The 14,381-nt window shown below is 51.6% G+C and overlaps 1 protein-coding gene across 6 annotated transcripts in view; it reads right to left on the minus strand.

The window, feature by feature from the left end:
• Window positions 1–14,381, minus strand: part of FRMD4A (FERM domain containing 4A) — a 614,651-nt gene that overhangs the window by 83,023 nt on the left and 517,247 nt on the right. For all 6 annotated transcript variants that reach the window (XM_042991088.1, XM_042991087.1, XM_042991091.1 and 3 more), the window contains 4 exons: window positions 13,688–13,771; window positions 8,668–8,733; window positions 8,340–8,397; window positions 4,058–4,144 (listed from right to left, as the gene is read on the minus strand). In XM_042991088.1, coding sequence (XP_042847022.1) covers window positions 4,058–4,144; window positions 8,340–8,397; window positions 8,668–8,733; window positions 13,688–13,771 — 295 coding nt within the window. The remainder of the gene's footprint in view (window positions 1–4,057; window positions 4,145–8,339; window positions 8,398–8,667; window positions 8,734–13,687; window positions 13,772–14,381) is intronic.

Here is a 14,381-nt window from a genome sequence, read left to right on the forward strand (position 1 = left end):
CCAACCAGAATGGCAAAGTGCACCCAACCAGGCACACCCTGGAACAAGCTAGGGTCCTGCCCATTTCTGGGCAGCAATCAGCTAGGGCTCCCGGCCTTTTAATTTTTTTTTTTTGGTGGATCATATGGAAACGCTTGAGTGGATTCTCGCAGGACGGCTGCTGAGCGCCGCTGGCTGTGCTGATGCAGAGCCCAGGATGCCTCCAGGCCCTCCTGGAGTGAACGTGGGGAAAGGCAGCAGGCTCACCCCGTCACTGCCTCTACTTGAATGTTGGCTTCCAGAACGCTGGTTCCATGTGACACGGCTGCTGGAACTGGGTCAGAGTGTCAGGCAGGGCCCCTGCCTGGGCTGAAGCTACAGCCGGTGTTGCAGAAGGGCCTCCAGATGAGAGGGAGGGGTTCCTGAGTGGTGTTGGGGGCCCACCGCGGCGGTGCTGCGCCTGGCCCCTGAACAAGAGTAGCGGTGCTGCTGGAGGGCCGCCCTCGCGGGGAGCTGGCCCAGCCTGGCACCTGTGCCTCGGGGCACCGCAGCTCACTGCCTCACTGCCAGATACACCTGCGGGGCCGGGCCGACCGTCCCCAAGCTCGGAAAGGAAGCCCAGATGGCCGTGCTGGTCCTCAACTCCAGCTGCATGTAGGACCGGTCTGCGAGGCCTTCTAGATGGGCAACGGGAGGGTCAGAGGCGGGGGGCAGTGCAACAGGGTGACTGTGGCCCATGCATGTTCAGACAGTTTCGTGTCAGTTTCCAGTATTCGACTGAGACCAAGAATCACGGGCCTGGAGCCCTGGAGACAGACTCTGGGCATTTGATGCCTGCCCCTGCTGCCGGGCCCCAACCACGGCTCCGGCTTGGGTCAGGTTTCCCTGCAGACCTCACCCCACGTCTTTGCAGATACGGACGCTCGTCAGGCTAACGAAACGCAGGCCTCTCTTCCTGTCAACGGGCCTTGCAGAGGACCGTTCTTATTTCACGTTCAGACTGCACATTAACATCTTAGAGAGGGCTCCCCAAATCACGTAAGGTTCGGGGCCCACCTCCGTCTCACAGGGAAGGTCACGCATGGTTGGGGAACGGAGGTCTGCTCACAGCGTGCCAAGGGTCTGTCCCTTTCCTCTGCCCGTTCGGTCTGTGGGTCAGTTATGCTTGGGAAATTCCTGACACTCTGGAGCTCCAACCGAACCCCCAGCAGCACCCCAGATGTGCCATCACACCTCCAACGCTGCATGTCCCACACTGCCCTCCTTACGTCCTCTCACAGGCCCCACTCTGGCTGGGGCCCATCTCGGATTCCCCTGTTCCGACCGCCACCCTCGCGCCTCCTACAACTGGTCAGTCCCACCTACCTTCTCACCATCTCTTCTGTGTCCCCCTCTCCACCCCTATGACTAAAGCCAAGCCTGCGCCCCCCCGCCAGCTCTGGCCCAGGCTCCTGCGAGGATACCCCAGGTTTGCGACTCCGGTCCTGATTTTCTCCAGCCCCTCGTGCACACGCTACCAGAGCGATGATTCTAAGACAGCGAGACTCCTATACGGCCTGACTCCTTTAATGCCCTCACCGACCCTCTCTTCGAGCACTTGGGAACACCAACGGCGCAATTATCACCCGCCTTGCTCCCCGAGGGGCCCGGCCAGGCCTTGGACGCATGACAAACCTCAGCACTGTCCCCTCTGCTGGGCACAGAGCAAGTACGCAACAAACGTTTTTCTGAGCGAATGAATGGTGCATGGGGACTCCGATGGCTTGGCTTGCCCTTCAATTAGCAGGAGACTCAAGAATCCCAACTCTGTCCTCAGAGGCCACGGAAGCATCAGTCGTTTCCCATAACAACTCAGTCTGAGTACAGCCAATACCCTGAATAAATTTACCGACCCTTTAACATTTTTCTTTGGCTGACCTGCATAACACGAGAGTAAATTCTCTCATTCAATGGCTGATCACCGCCCGCCCTCCCCCCACCCCCCCCCCCCCCCCCCGCCCCCATGGCATGTACTTCTCCTGATCCTGAAGCCTGCTGCACAGTCCGACAGGGATAGTTACAATTTACGGAGCGTCTGGGACATGGTGGGTGCACCAGGGACACGGTGCCCCGATCTGTCAAGTGCTATCCCATTAATTCCGCAATCTTCATGAGTATCTCAATTAGAGAAATAAAGCAGGCGTAAGCATATTAATAAATTAAAACCTGAACGCCGATGAATGCTTGTGAGCCTGTCTTTCCGATGCGCACAGGGAAAGGAGAATTCAACTGCTGCATTTTGACAAACCCTGGTCACTCTCTGCGGTGCACATTGGCTTGGATCTTCCACCAGTGTAGGTGATCAAAGGCCCGAGGGATCGTGACCAGGGTTTGTCCAAGGATCTAGGAGGGTTCATGGCTCTTGTGAGCAGGAAAAAAAGGCCAGGCAGGTTGAAAGGAGAGGACGAGGGATGTCAAAAGAGAGAGGGAGGGAAAAGTGAATGCAAGAAGAAAAAAAAAACAAAGAAGCTTACAAAAGGCCATGTGGAAAAGGGGCAGAGGGAAAACAGGAAGAAACAGACAGTGTGGAAGAAGCATAGACCCCGTGACCGAGGAAAACACAGAGTAAAAATAACTCGGGGTCTAATTCATGCCTTGCAGGGTTTAAGGAGAAACCCAAGAGGTTTTGGATTTAGCCACGAAACAGTGTGCCCCTGGACAGGCAGGTTCCTACTGAATTGTCCCCGAGGGAGAAGTCCCCCCTCACTGGCTCTCGATCTTTTCTTTGAACTTGACTGACTTACTGATCAATTGAGTGAAAATCCTCCCCAGCATGGGGCCATTTTTTTTTTTTCCCTATCATTTTAATAAAGAAGCTGGCTAAGGGCAGATGTTCAGCGGATAGTCTATGATAAGCTTGGATACACAGTATGGATTTCAGTCCTATTCGTGGATAAAGAAGCTTGGAAAGCAATCTGGAATGACATAATGGACGAATACTACTTTCTCCCTCCTAAAGCAAGTGTGGTTTTGATAGACTTTTAATATGTATTTCGGGGTTTGAACTGCAAACCGTCTCTCCATTATTCTCTGCCAGAGGATCTGAATGACAGCTCTGGCCCAGAGATATTTTTCCATTATAATTTTTCAATTTGTTCTGGTCTGAAAAATGTGTGTAAATGAAAACAGAGAAAATTCAAGCACTGTGCCCCTTTCAAACACTCTGTTTTGTATTTACAATGACTCTGCAGACCCTGTCCTGCTTCCCTTGTTTTTTGGCAGATGACCTTATTTTTTCCAGATTTCTGATCACTTCTAATATGCCATAAAATATTTACTGGATTTGCAGGAATGCCTCTAACTCTTCTTTATTTTTCACCCTGTTTTGACTTACAATTTCTTCTTTTAGCTCCCCAGCATCCAAAACAAAACAAAACAAAACAAAACAAAACAAAACAAAACAAAACAAAACAAGGGGCGTCTGGGTAGCTCAGTCGGTTAAGTGTCCGACTTCGGCTCAGGTCATGATCCCACGGCTCGTGAGCTTGAGCCCTGTGTCAGGCTCTGTGCTGACAGCTCAGAGCCTGGAGCTTGCTTCACATTCTGTGTCTCCCTCTCTCTCTGCCCCTCCCCTGCTCATGCTCTTTCTTTCTTTCTCAAAAATAAACATTAAAATGTTTAAAACAAACAAAACAAAACAAAAAACACAAAGAAACACATAAAGCAGCTTTGTAAAAGCTCCGATTGGCCTTAAGATTAAAGAGAGATGTTCTCTCCCTTTCCCAAGTACACGAAGCCCCCGCCCCCCCCCCCCCACTAGGAAATTAACAAATAGGACAGTCCTTCAAAGCCCTTTTGCCAATCTGCTTTGGGAGAGCTGGGCCAGTCTCCTTACCTTAAATAATTATAACAGCTCAGGTTTCCCTAGTGACCGGGAAAAAAAATATTTACCCGGGAACTCAGACTGGATTACTGTGGAGTAATTTGTATACACTCCAATTAGCTGGGGATTGGTAAACCTGGAGGCCCTGAGACTGCATCGTGTAATATTTTTACTCACTTCTGAGAGCCGGACACCCACAGAGGAGACCATGCTTACCTTCCTCGGCTTCACTTTATCGTGGTAGTCATACTGGAAGATTCCTTTGTAGCTCAGTCCCAGCCACCACGGTATCCCCTGCTTGTCCTAGGACATCGAAAGGAGTATAGGTAAATACAGGGCCAGAGAACACACACAGGGATGGAGAGAAGGCCTCTGGGCTCGTCCGATGACAAAGGAAAACGTAAATCCCTTGAGATGGATGGAGCCCACCTCCTACTTTTCACTTAACAGATGTGCCCCCTCATCAGACTGTGCTCAGTTATGTGAACCAGTGCCCTGGAGAATGCCCTGGGGTGGGGACCCAGCTCTGTTCCCAGCCAGCAGCACGCTGTGGTGCTTCCCCCTTTATGAGTAGGTAGCGAAGGCTTGTTCTTTGTCCTTCTTGTAAGGCTTTGGGTTTCAAGAGAATCCGAGAGATGCTGAGCATTCTCATAAAACGACCTTCTGAGCAGAGAAATGGTCATCGGCTGTCACAGCTAGAAGGGACCATGAACACCACAGAAGGGGACTCCTCTAAAAAACTTTTTTTTTAAGATTTAATTGTTTTTAGAGAAGTCTGAGGTTCACAGCAAAATGGAGAGGTAAGTACAGAGGTTCCCCATACCCTCCCACCCCCCCCACATGCAGAACCTCCCCCACTATCAACCTCCCCCACCGGAGGGGAACATTCATTACACCTTGACGAACCTACACGGATACATCATGGTTACCCAAAGTCCAGAGTTTACATTAGAGTTCATTCTTGGTGGTGAACTCTGTGAGTTTGGACAAATGCATAATGATATGTATCTACCATGATGATAATATACACAGTGGTAGCCTCACTGCCCCAAAAATCCTCTGTACTGCCTCTTCACCCCTTCTTCTCCCCCCTCCCAGGTTCTGGAAGCCAGTTTTGCCTCTTCCAGAATGTCATCTAGTTGGAATCATATAGTATGCAGCCTTCGGCTTGGCTTCTTGCACTCAGTAGCACGCATTTAAGATTCCTCCAATTTAAAAAAAAAAATTAATGTTTATTTTTGAGAGAGAGAGTGAAAGAGAAAGAGACAGACAGTGGGGAGTGGGGGCATAGAGAGAAGGAGACACAGAATCCGAAGGGGGCTCCAGGCTCTGAGCTGTCAGCACAGAGCCTGAAATGGGGCTCGAACCCATGGACCGTGAGATCATGACTTGAGCCAAAGTCGGATGCTCAACCGACTGAGCCATCCAGGCACCCCAAGATTCCTCCAATTTTAACGACCAAGAAATCAAAGCAAACGGTTGGTCCTGCTCTACTCAGGGCCCACCCCCCAGCCCTCCATCAGACCAATGGCAGTGCAGGGTGGGCGGGGGCCACCCTGCAGTCCTGCTCCCCTTAAGAGATCAGCTGGATTGTGTGACTCGTGCCATCTTGGACAAAGTAGCAAAATCAAGGCCCAGACCTTCTGGGAACCGAATCAGAAACACCAACCCCCTCTGCTCACTCCTTTAATAGAGATCCCTTGCCACCGGATTGTAAAGTGTGATCCTACATCCAAGGAGGAGGGGTCTGAGCTGTTAACTAAAGGTCCTGAAAGCTAGGAGCTGACACAGGGCATCCCCAGCAGCCTTCCCCTAGATTTGTCCTAACTGCCGCACCTGCTAATAACCGCGGACCCCCATTGTCTCGACAACTCGAAATTGGCTTCATGGTTTTTAAATCCTCATGAGTTATTTGAAGGTAAGCACAAAGATAAAAGGGCAGAGAAACATGTTTTGAATTTTTAGAAGTTTCAGGGTATGTAATTTCCTAAGATAGTCCTTTAAAGGTATAAAAAAAAGCTCTGTCCCTGGAAAGTGTCTCTGTGTCTTACATCAGTCTCTGAGAGCGACACAGGAGGGGACTCAGTGCCACCACAGCTTTGGGTGTCACCACACCAGAGAATACGGCAGCTGTGAAATCGGGAGGCCACCGACTGGTGGGGCTCGATACAGTCGTTTGGGCTTGCGTGGATACGTGTGCTCTGTCTCCACCTGAGGAGGAGAGCCCTGGCTTCAGCCTGGAGGTCCCAAGAGGCCAACACACAAGCACTTCCGGCACTCTGGAAATCACAAGGTCTGTTTCTGGTCTCTCGCAAACTGCAGAAAAGCACGTTCCCGAAGTTTTATTGTAAGGCAGAAAGCATATATGTATCACGGGCTCCCTTACTGTCAAACTCCAGGGCTGACGAAGAGATGGGACACGGGTTTACGCAAGTAAAAGACTGGATGACGTCCCTGCGCAGAGACATCCACTCTATCCATGACAATCTCTCTCGGCAGTCTAACATCTGTCTTCCAACAGATGTCTGTCTGTCCAACAGACAGTCTTCCAACAGACTTTCGTCGGGGGGGCCGGAGGGGTGAATTTCAGAATCTCTATTTTCAGTATGAGCGATGGAGGTGAGCTCAAATTATGAACACACAGCAGATGAGAGAGCCTAGTCCAGGGGATTTCTTATCCCTATTCTTGGGCACAGCCCCCTTTGCTGCACGTCCCCACAGAATATTCCCACAATGGAGAGGAGTTTCTATGAAATGCGTCTTGTAACAACTATTGTTGGACCCCAAGATTTCCTTTATGGTAACCAGATGGTGAAGGGGATGTAGACTCTACAACCCTCACTGGCTGTGTGTGGAACGCTGGCAGCCAGCGCGGGGAATTTTGAGCCTCAGGTCATATCATAAAGTGTCCAATTTCCCTTGGGGGAGCCGACTGCCCGCTGACTTCAATGGGCACATCTCAAGGTGCCACCTCATAGAGAGCTGGTCTCCACAGTGGATTCACCTTCCTCGAGTGGGACAGGAGACGCTAAAAAGGCCAGGGGACACTCCTCATGACAGACTTACAGCTCAGGCTTGAGAACTTCTGGGCAGGAATGGCTGGGACAGTTCTAAGAGTTCCATAAATGATGGAGAAGAGGGATTAAGGCTTCCCTCGGTGGGGAGAGCTTTGGTAGGACATCAGGAAGAATTTAACCATTCCAGGCTTTAAAAGATCCTGAGCTGACAGTCGGTGAAGCATCTGACTTGGGACCACATCATAATCTCACAGTTCGTGAGTGGGAGCCCCGCGTCGGGCTCTGTGCTGACAGCTCGGAGCCTGGAGCCTGCTTTGGATTCTGTGTCCCCCTCTCTCTCTGCGTCTCTCAAACATAAATAAACATTAAAAAAAAGACCTCAGCTGAGCTGCTGGGTAGGACTGGGGTTCCCGCGTGTGCCTCATAACCGGGCTCCGCAAATACAGTTCCAACATTCATTCCCATCACGGAAGGGGGACATGCAACTACCCAATTCAATTCTCAATAAACACTTATTTAGTCAATATTTACCGAGTATCTATTATGTGCCAGGCACTTACAGGGCTCCAGGAATGAAAAAAGGAATGCAACACACTGTCCTGGCCATTGGAAGGCTGCACTTTAGCGGAAGATACAGGCAACGAAACATACAAAGTGCTGTGCGAGCCGCAATGAGTGACACAAAGATAAATGTAGCAGAGAGTACGTTCTAGTCCAAGGGAATTAAAAATACAGCTGGATGGAAACACGGGCAAGCGAATCTCAGGTTGGCTGGTTGAACTGTCTAGCATTCAGAAATGTTTTCATTTCAGCTGGACTTTGGGCAAGGACTTAATCTTTCCATGTTGGGGTCAATTAAAGAAGGGAAATTATCCTGTCTCACCACAGATAAGGGCACATGGGCATGTCATTATCTATTATTTCAAGGAAGGGATCCCAGTCTGGAGCATTACGGTAAAATCAAGAAAAATTGAGCACAGGGTTCATGTTCCATGGGACTTGCCATCACAACATTTAAGAAGACACATCTTGTCTTCTTAAACAGCCATGAGCTTAATTTGTCAGCCTCTAATGCCGGCCCTCCTCCTCCAAAATTGCCTGTGTGGCATTTGACCACCAAGAAAAACATTGCTGATTCTGCTTAAGGTTTTTGTTCTCCACAGTTCACTGCCTTCAGAGGGAATCGTCCTACTGAGAGGCTCTGCGGTCCTGACGTCCCAGGATTCTTCTGAGAATCAAAGGAAGAAGGGACTCATTATACCCACTTTGCATAAGAGAACATGAGTTTTGGTAAGTGACTGCATCAAGTCTTCCGACGTGGGGGGAATGTTCCAGCGCCCCAACCCTCCTCAGCACACAATCATCTCGAGCAAGTCCTCTATCATGCCTATCCGTCCCCACCCCCCAAAATCTTCAGTAAGATTAAAAAGGGAAAACTGAGAAGTGTTTCTGGTTTTTTTTAGGGCAGGCTTGGTACTTACTTTCACTGCATAATAGTGAACCCCGTAGGTTGGGAGAGACTCCACGATGCTCATGTAGCTGGGAAGAGAGAACACGAACACACACACACACACACACACACACACACACACACACAGGTGGTTATTCGGCAGGTCTGGAATCAGAGACATATTTATGTGTGCGCGTGACAAAGCTCTCAGAGTGATTATTTACCTGAAAATTGAAACTGAACCCTCGTCGCCCCCCCCGGGAGTTCTGTGTCTTTGCGAACAGAACTGAACAACCCTGCCACATGCTGTATGAACACACACAAACACAGCCTCGTGGGCACTGGGAGAGGCCACTTACTTTACAATTGCTTGACCTCTGGTCTGGCCGTTCAGTTTCTTGTAGTGCTCAATGACTCGGTCCTCACTAGAATTGCAACACAAAGACGGTGTTACATACGGTCCCTAGGTCAACGGTCAGCACCCTGCTGACGGAGAACCTTCTTCCGAACCTGAGCAATGTCCTGAGAAGTTCCAAGGAGCCAAAAGCTCCTGGAGAAAGGATTTGTCCTGAAGTGGCATTTCTGAACTCAGCCTAAGTGAGGTGTTTTGGGCTACAGCTTTACTTGGGGTCAGCTCCCTGCAAGAAATGCTACCATGGCAGATGAGGAAGAAGCAGTGAGCATGTGTCTCCCTGGAGAGGGACACAGAGCCGGGGACAAGAAGAGGCCGGCTGGCTGGGGATCAGGGGGGACGCTGTGGCAGAATGCCCGCATCTTCCTCGTCCTCTGCATCCCCTGGATCCTGTCTGCACACGGCCTCACAGGGGAGGGCAGGCGCTGACCTCAATAGAATGCCCACGTCTTCCCTATCATGAATTAGTGGTCAGCGTTGAGGGCTCCCAAGGAGGATGGAAAGTTCTGGAATTTGGGCCTGGCTAACACAATCCATGAGGCAATCCAAGGCCCAGAGAAGCCCTGGGAAACAATGAGGCAGCTACCAGAAGTGAGATGGGAACGCCACGATGTCCTGAAATCTAAGCTCTAAAACAGCAAGAGACTGGCTTGTGCCTTGGGAGACACCCGCCAGCCAAACCCCTCTTTGACAGGGTGGGGGGCACGAAGGGACTCTCTGAGAAGGGACTCTGGTGCCCAGACAGCCATGGCGGCTGAAGCACAGAGCCAACCTGGGGAGTCACAGGGAAAGCACATCCCACCTGCAGAGGAGTCAAGTCCAAAAGACCCGGCCTCCGTGACCTGGCCACACCGCCAGGAGCCTCATTCCTCCTCTTTCTCCCCACCCCTTTCTCACCCCAGGCCCGTGGGCTTCATGACAGGAGGCAATGAAGGAGGGATGAACCCTCAAGACCTCCTTGGTTGGCCTTCATTATTTATTATGAATTTGGTATTCCAGAGTTGATCTAAAGCCTTATTTGCCAACTTTTTGTTTTTTTTCTTTAGGAAAAAAAGAAAGGCCATTTCTGAGGGCCATGTGTTCTGTATGTTCACTAACTACCAAGTGGGGGTAATTTATTGACTTTCCGATCGCTCTCTGAATCTTCAACGGGTCTCTCTTCATTTTAGTATTCCGAAATCTGGCGTACGTGAAGATTACCTGACTTGACAAGAAAGCACTTTTCTAAACACCCCAAATAGGAACTGGCTAGCTCCAAGGAGGCTTCCTTTGGCTGGAGAGTCGTTTCGGTGGTTCCTGGACACCTGTTCAGAGAGGGGCAGATGCCCCTTTCTCCTTGGCTCCCAGACAACCCCTCTGCTTTGAGTGTGACAGAGCCCTTCTCCTGAGCGAAGTCTCCAGCAGCGTCGTGTTCGGGCTGGCCCCCCCACCTCACCAGACCTTCAGAGCGAGACCTTCAGGGTCTGCTCTTCTCTCTCCCTGCCCACCCCCTCAATCAGCGGCTGGGTTGGGCGTGTTTCCTAGCACAGGGTTTCGAATTCTGTGAGGTCAACCTGTGGATCCAGGGGTAAGCAACTCAGGGGCGACAGGAGCCAATTTCCTTCCCAGTTTGGGGAGAGAAGGTCCCCGGGCAGCGAAGGCGAGATAAAAATCAACGTAGGGCTGTAGCTGCGAACACAGTCGAGGCTTAGACAAACACTGGTTAAAGTCAGAAACGCCGTCAGGCAGCTGTTCAGCTGTTTGCCAACTAAATGGCTTCTCGGGGCTTGACAGCTGCAGGAATCTGCCACCCCTCGTTTCTCTGTACCTCCTGATGACCCAGGCCATCTGTGAGACCACGGTATGCAGCTTCTCCTTCCCCAGCTCTCCCCGCTCTGAAACACCATGGACCCAGCACGCGCCATGCTGACTGAGAACCCACTCAGCTCCCTGCCCCCCTCCTCCTTCCTCTGGAATTTACAGATAGCCCAAGTGCACTGGCTCTGTGGACAGTTTCCCAGCTACCCTGGATCTCTGGTACGGAGTTATCAGTGGGATAACTGTAAAAAAGGCACCAGCCACAGAATCCCAAAACACTATTTGGAGGACACTGTGTTACACAGAGGAGGAAGACAGATGATTCCGGCCGACTGTGCCTAGCCACGTCATTCTGGGAGATCATCTCTCTGCAGGCAGCAGCCCAGAAAACCCACAGGGATGGAGATATGGTTCCCTGTCTTGCAGGAGCCATCGCCTGCACTGGTCAGTGATTTTGGAGTAAAGATAGATGCCCCTGCATACCCTGTAGGGGTGGTTCGGCCGGGGGGGGGGGGGGTGTTGTCCAGCATTTGCAAGCCAGGCCCTTGAGAGAATCCAGGTCAGGGCCCTGCTACTGCTCTGTTCTATGGCCCTGGGCGCGTAATTCTAACCGTCTGCGTCACCTGTCCCCCGATAGGGAGATCCCATGGAATAGAAGTCCAAGCCGGTTACATGCTTGGGGAAAATTAGCAGAAAGCATTACTGCACGATCACTCAGCATTATGATGTACCTTTCACTACATGCTAATTGCATTATGTGACTTCTTACTTCTGCTCTTGTTTACAGTCTGGATCCAGTAGGTATGGTTAATTCCGCTTTATGGGTGGGAAATTGAGGCGGCAGAGAAGTAACTGAAGCTTCCCGTGCTATTCAGAGACGTGGCTGGGATTCTAAACCCCACGGCTTTGCTCTCTAAGCTGTGATGCCTTTCCCGACTAGTGTGGACGGGCTCCCTATGGCTTAGTCCAGCCTAAGGGTTGTCTGCCGCATCCGTGAAGTCTAGCGAGAGCGGGAGAGCCTGGAAGAAGGGCAAATATCCGTCGCCCTTCAGGGACGATCAGGGCAACGTGAGGCTGTGGGCGACCCGACAGACTGTGGTGTCAGAGCGAGTGAAAGTCTCTTCCACCGACAAGGGGTCATGGTTAATCGTAGGGACGCGTGATGATGCTGTGGCCGAGGAAAGTCTACGGACACGCAAGTCTGTCTCCGGTCTACGAAGCATGAACAGCATTTATCCCTTCCTGAAGTCTTTGCTTTTTAGAAATCCAAATGAGTAGGTTGGAATATAGAGACCGACTTCAACCAGCCAACTGCAGTGAATAAGGCATTTTTTCGGCAATGCACCAACAAGATGGGCCATGCGGCTGGCGTGTCTGTGCATAGGCTGGGCTGTGCTCCCTGAGGGCACCTGTTTCAAAAATCTCACTTCCTCCGTTCCGTGCCTTCCCCGTGAGTACACACAGGGGCACGGGTGCCACTGGGTCCAAGTGAGGTCCAGGGAAAGCGCTGGCCGGGCCCCAGAGATTGGAGGGGTGTCGGTAAAGACGAAGCTGTTCATATGAACACAAAAGACGAGCGCGACATGAAGGAAGACATTTCTGTATTGGAAGTAACATGTGGGCGTGGAACAGACTGTGGAGATCACGAGAGAGAGACACACACACAGAGACTGAGAAGGAGCTGGTAAGCATAGGGTGGACATGCCGGGAAACAAATGAATGAGGAGGTCGCTGAGGGACGGTTTAGATTAAAAGCAACTCTGACCCCAGAAAACCCAGCCCCCACCTGGCAAATTCATCCCCTTCGTGCAGGAACTACTGGTCTCCAGAACTATATTCTCGTGTCTCTAACTCTTTCACCATTGGTTTCCCCAATATGAACAGCTGGTGGGGGAGGGGGACACGGACGATGAGGCCCAGGGGACACAGGGGACCGGGGAGAGGGCGGCACGGCTCCATGAGCGAGGGGACAGGAGCGTCGTCTGTTGGTGTGCACAGGTACAGGCCGCCAAGCTGGCAGGCGTGGGAGCGGACACGCGAACGGGTGAGTCTGCAGGTGAGACAGATTCTGTCCCTGGGGGGGCAGGTTAGGATTCTATAAAGCCACTATGTATCCACCTCTATGTTTGTGCAGGACGTGCGGCAAAAAACCAGCTCAGAGAGACGAGATGGTGGGGGACGGGGCGTGCCAGCGCCCCGGGGGCAGGGGGGCTCTCTGCCCCTGGGACTCAGCGTCTCATTTCTGCTCCCACTGCCCCATCGCTTGGTCTCTTGAGGAGAAACGACCTGTGGCCCAGAGTTGAACCCGCTAATGCCGTGTGCATCGCCACCCTCCCTAACCCAGCCATTGGAATCTCTGGGAGCCACCTGAATAACTGAGCCACTAGTGTGCTGCCTGCAAAAGTGTCCAGACGAGACGAAATGTTAGCAATCCAGACGTTGCACAAAGCAGATTCAAGAGGTGTTTACAAGCGTCGCATGTTACAGTTTATCAGGACTGACCTGCGACTTTTGTTTTATTATTACTGCTTTTGTTGTTGTTGTTAATAAAAGCACTCATTGCTTATTGCAAAGGACTCAGAAGGAACACGAGGGCCATGGCAGTGCACTCCTCCTGGGTCGGTGGTGAGGGCCACCCGGGGACACAGGCCCCACCCGATCGTGACCAGAACCACAATCCAGGACCCTTTCGCTCGCCTGTTTTGTTCGGAATCAGTGATCCGGGGCCTGACGGATGAACTAGGGTGTAATGTTCCATGGCGGCCAAATCAGGAGATAAGAAACATTGTGGGAAAATCAAAGAATCAATCTCTCTCTTCTGCAAATGAAAAAAAAAAAGCAAAAAAACCCCGCAGTTCTCCCACATCTCCAAACCTCACACATCCTGTCATCAAATGACAGGGATTCCAGAATGAAACTCGAGCAGCACATGAAAGGGTCTCCAAGGAGGCAAAGCATCCAAAGTGAAATTTTAGATGGTTTTTTTTTTAAGAGAAAGAAAATAGAAAATGGCAAACCATGCCACTTAAATACATGCTGAAAATGGTCTGGCCAAGACCTAAGCCGCTTCTACAAGTTGGAGTGGGGCCGGCTGGGGTCCTGGTGCCCCGGCCCCTAGTGCCCCGGGAGGGCTCGCTCCTGATGGGTGCGCTGAGGGGGGTGCAGCTTACCAGTAGGCCAGGGAGGGGTGCTCCTTCAGGGCTTGAGTGGGGAGCGCCGGCAGCTTCTTTAAGTCACTCCTCACCACCTCATTGCTGGAAGACAGGGAGGGCACACAGGCAATGCCAAGGAATGGTTCACCCTCCGAGAAAACCACCGCACTGTGTGATCCACCCCGCCCCGCCCCAGGGGCCTCAGCCGAGACCCCACATCTGTTCCCTTTTAATGAAAACTGGACGGGGGAGGGGGGTAGGAAGGGGTGCTCCCTTTTAATTGATTGATTTAATATAGAGGAAAGAGAACACACGAGGTGCAGAGCCCAGAAGGCCTCTCCTCTGGGGCACAGAACAGGACAGGGCATCGTGCTCACAGATGGCCCGTACGTGGAGCGGGGCACACGCCCAGGGCCCCTGAGCAGCACGAATCTGGGAAGAGAAGGGTCGCCAGTGTCCGTGGGAGAAGCTCCTGGGGTCCCATCACGGGCTCTGGGGGCCCCAACAGGCAACCTGACTGCTTCTCCTTGAGAGCTGTTTCCCTCAAGAACACACAATGCTGGTTTTCTCTGCTCGGATCGTCTGCACACTGGAGACTGTTGTCCAAAATATGAGAAAAAAAAAAAAACCTTCTGCTTTTGGGCCACCTGGGTGGCTCAGTTGGTTAAGCATCAGGCTTTGGCTCGGGTCACGATTGCACAGTTCTTGAGTT

Source organism: Panthera tigris, chromosome B4 (genome assembly GCF_018350195.1).
Source record: "Panthera tigris isolate Pti1 chromosome B4, P.tigris_Pti1_mat1.1, whole genome shotgun sequence".
NCBI classification, from domain to species: domain Eukaryota; kingdom Metazoa; phylum Chordata; class Mammalia; order Carnivora; family Felidae; genus Panthera; species Panthera tigris.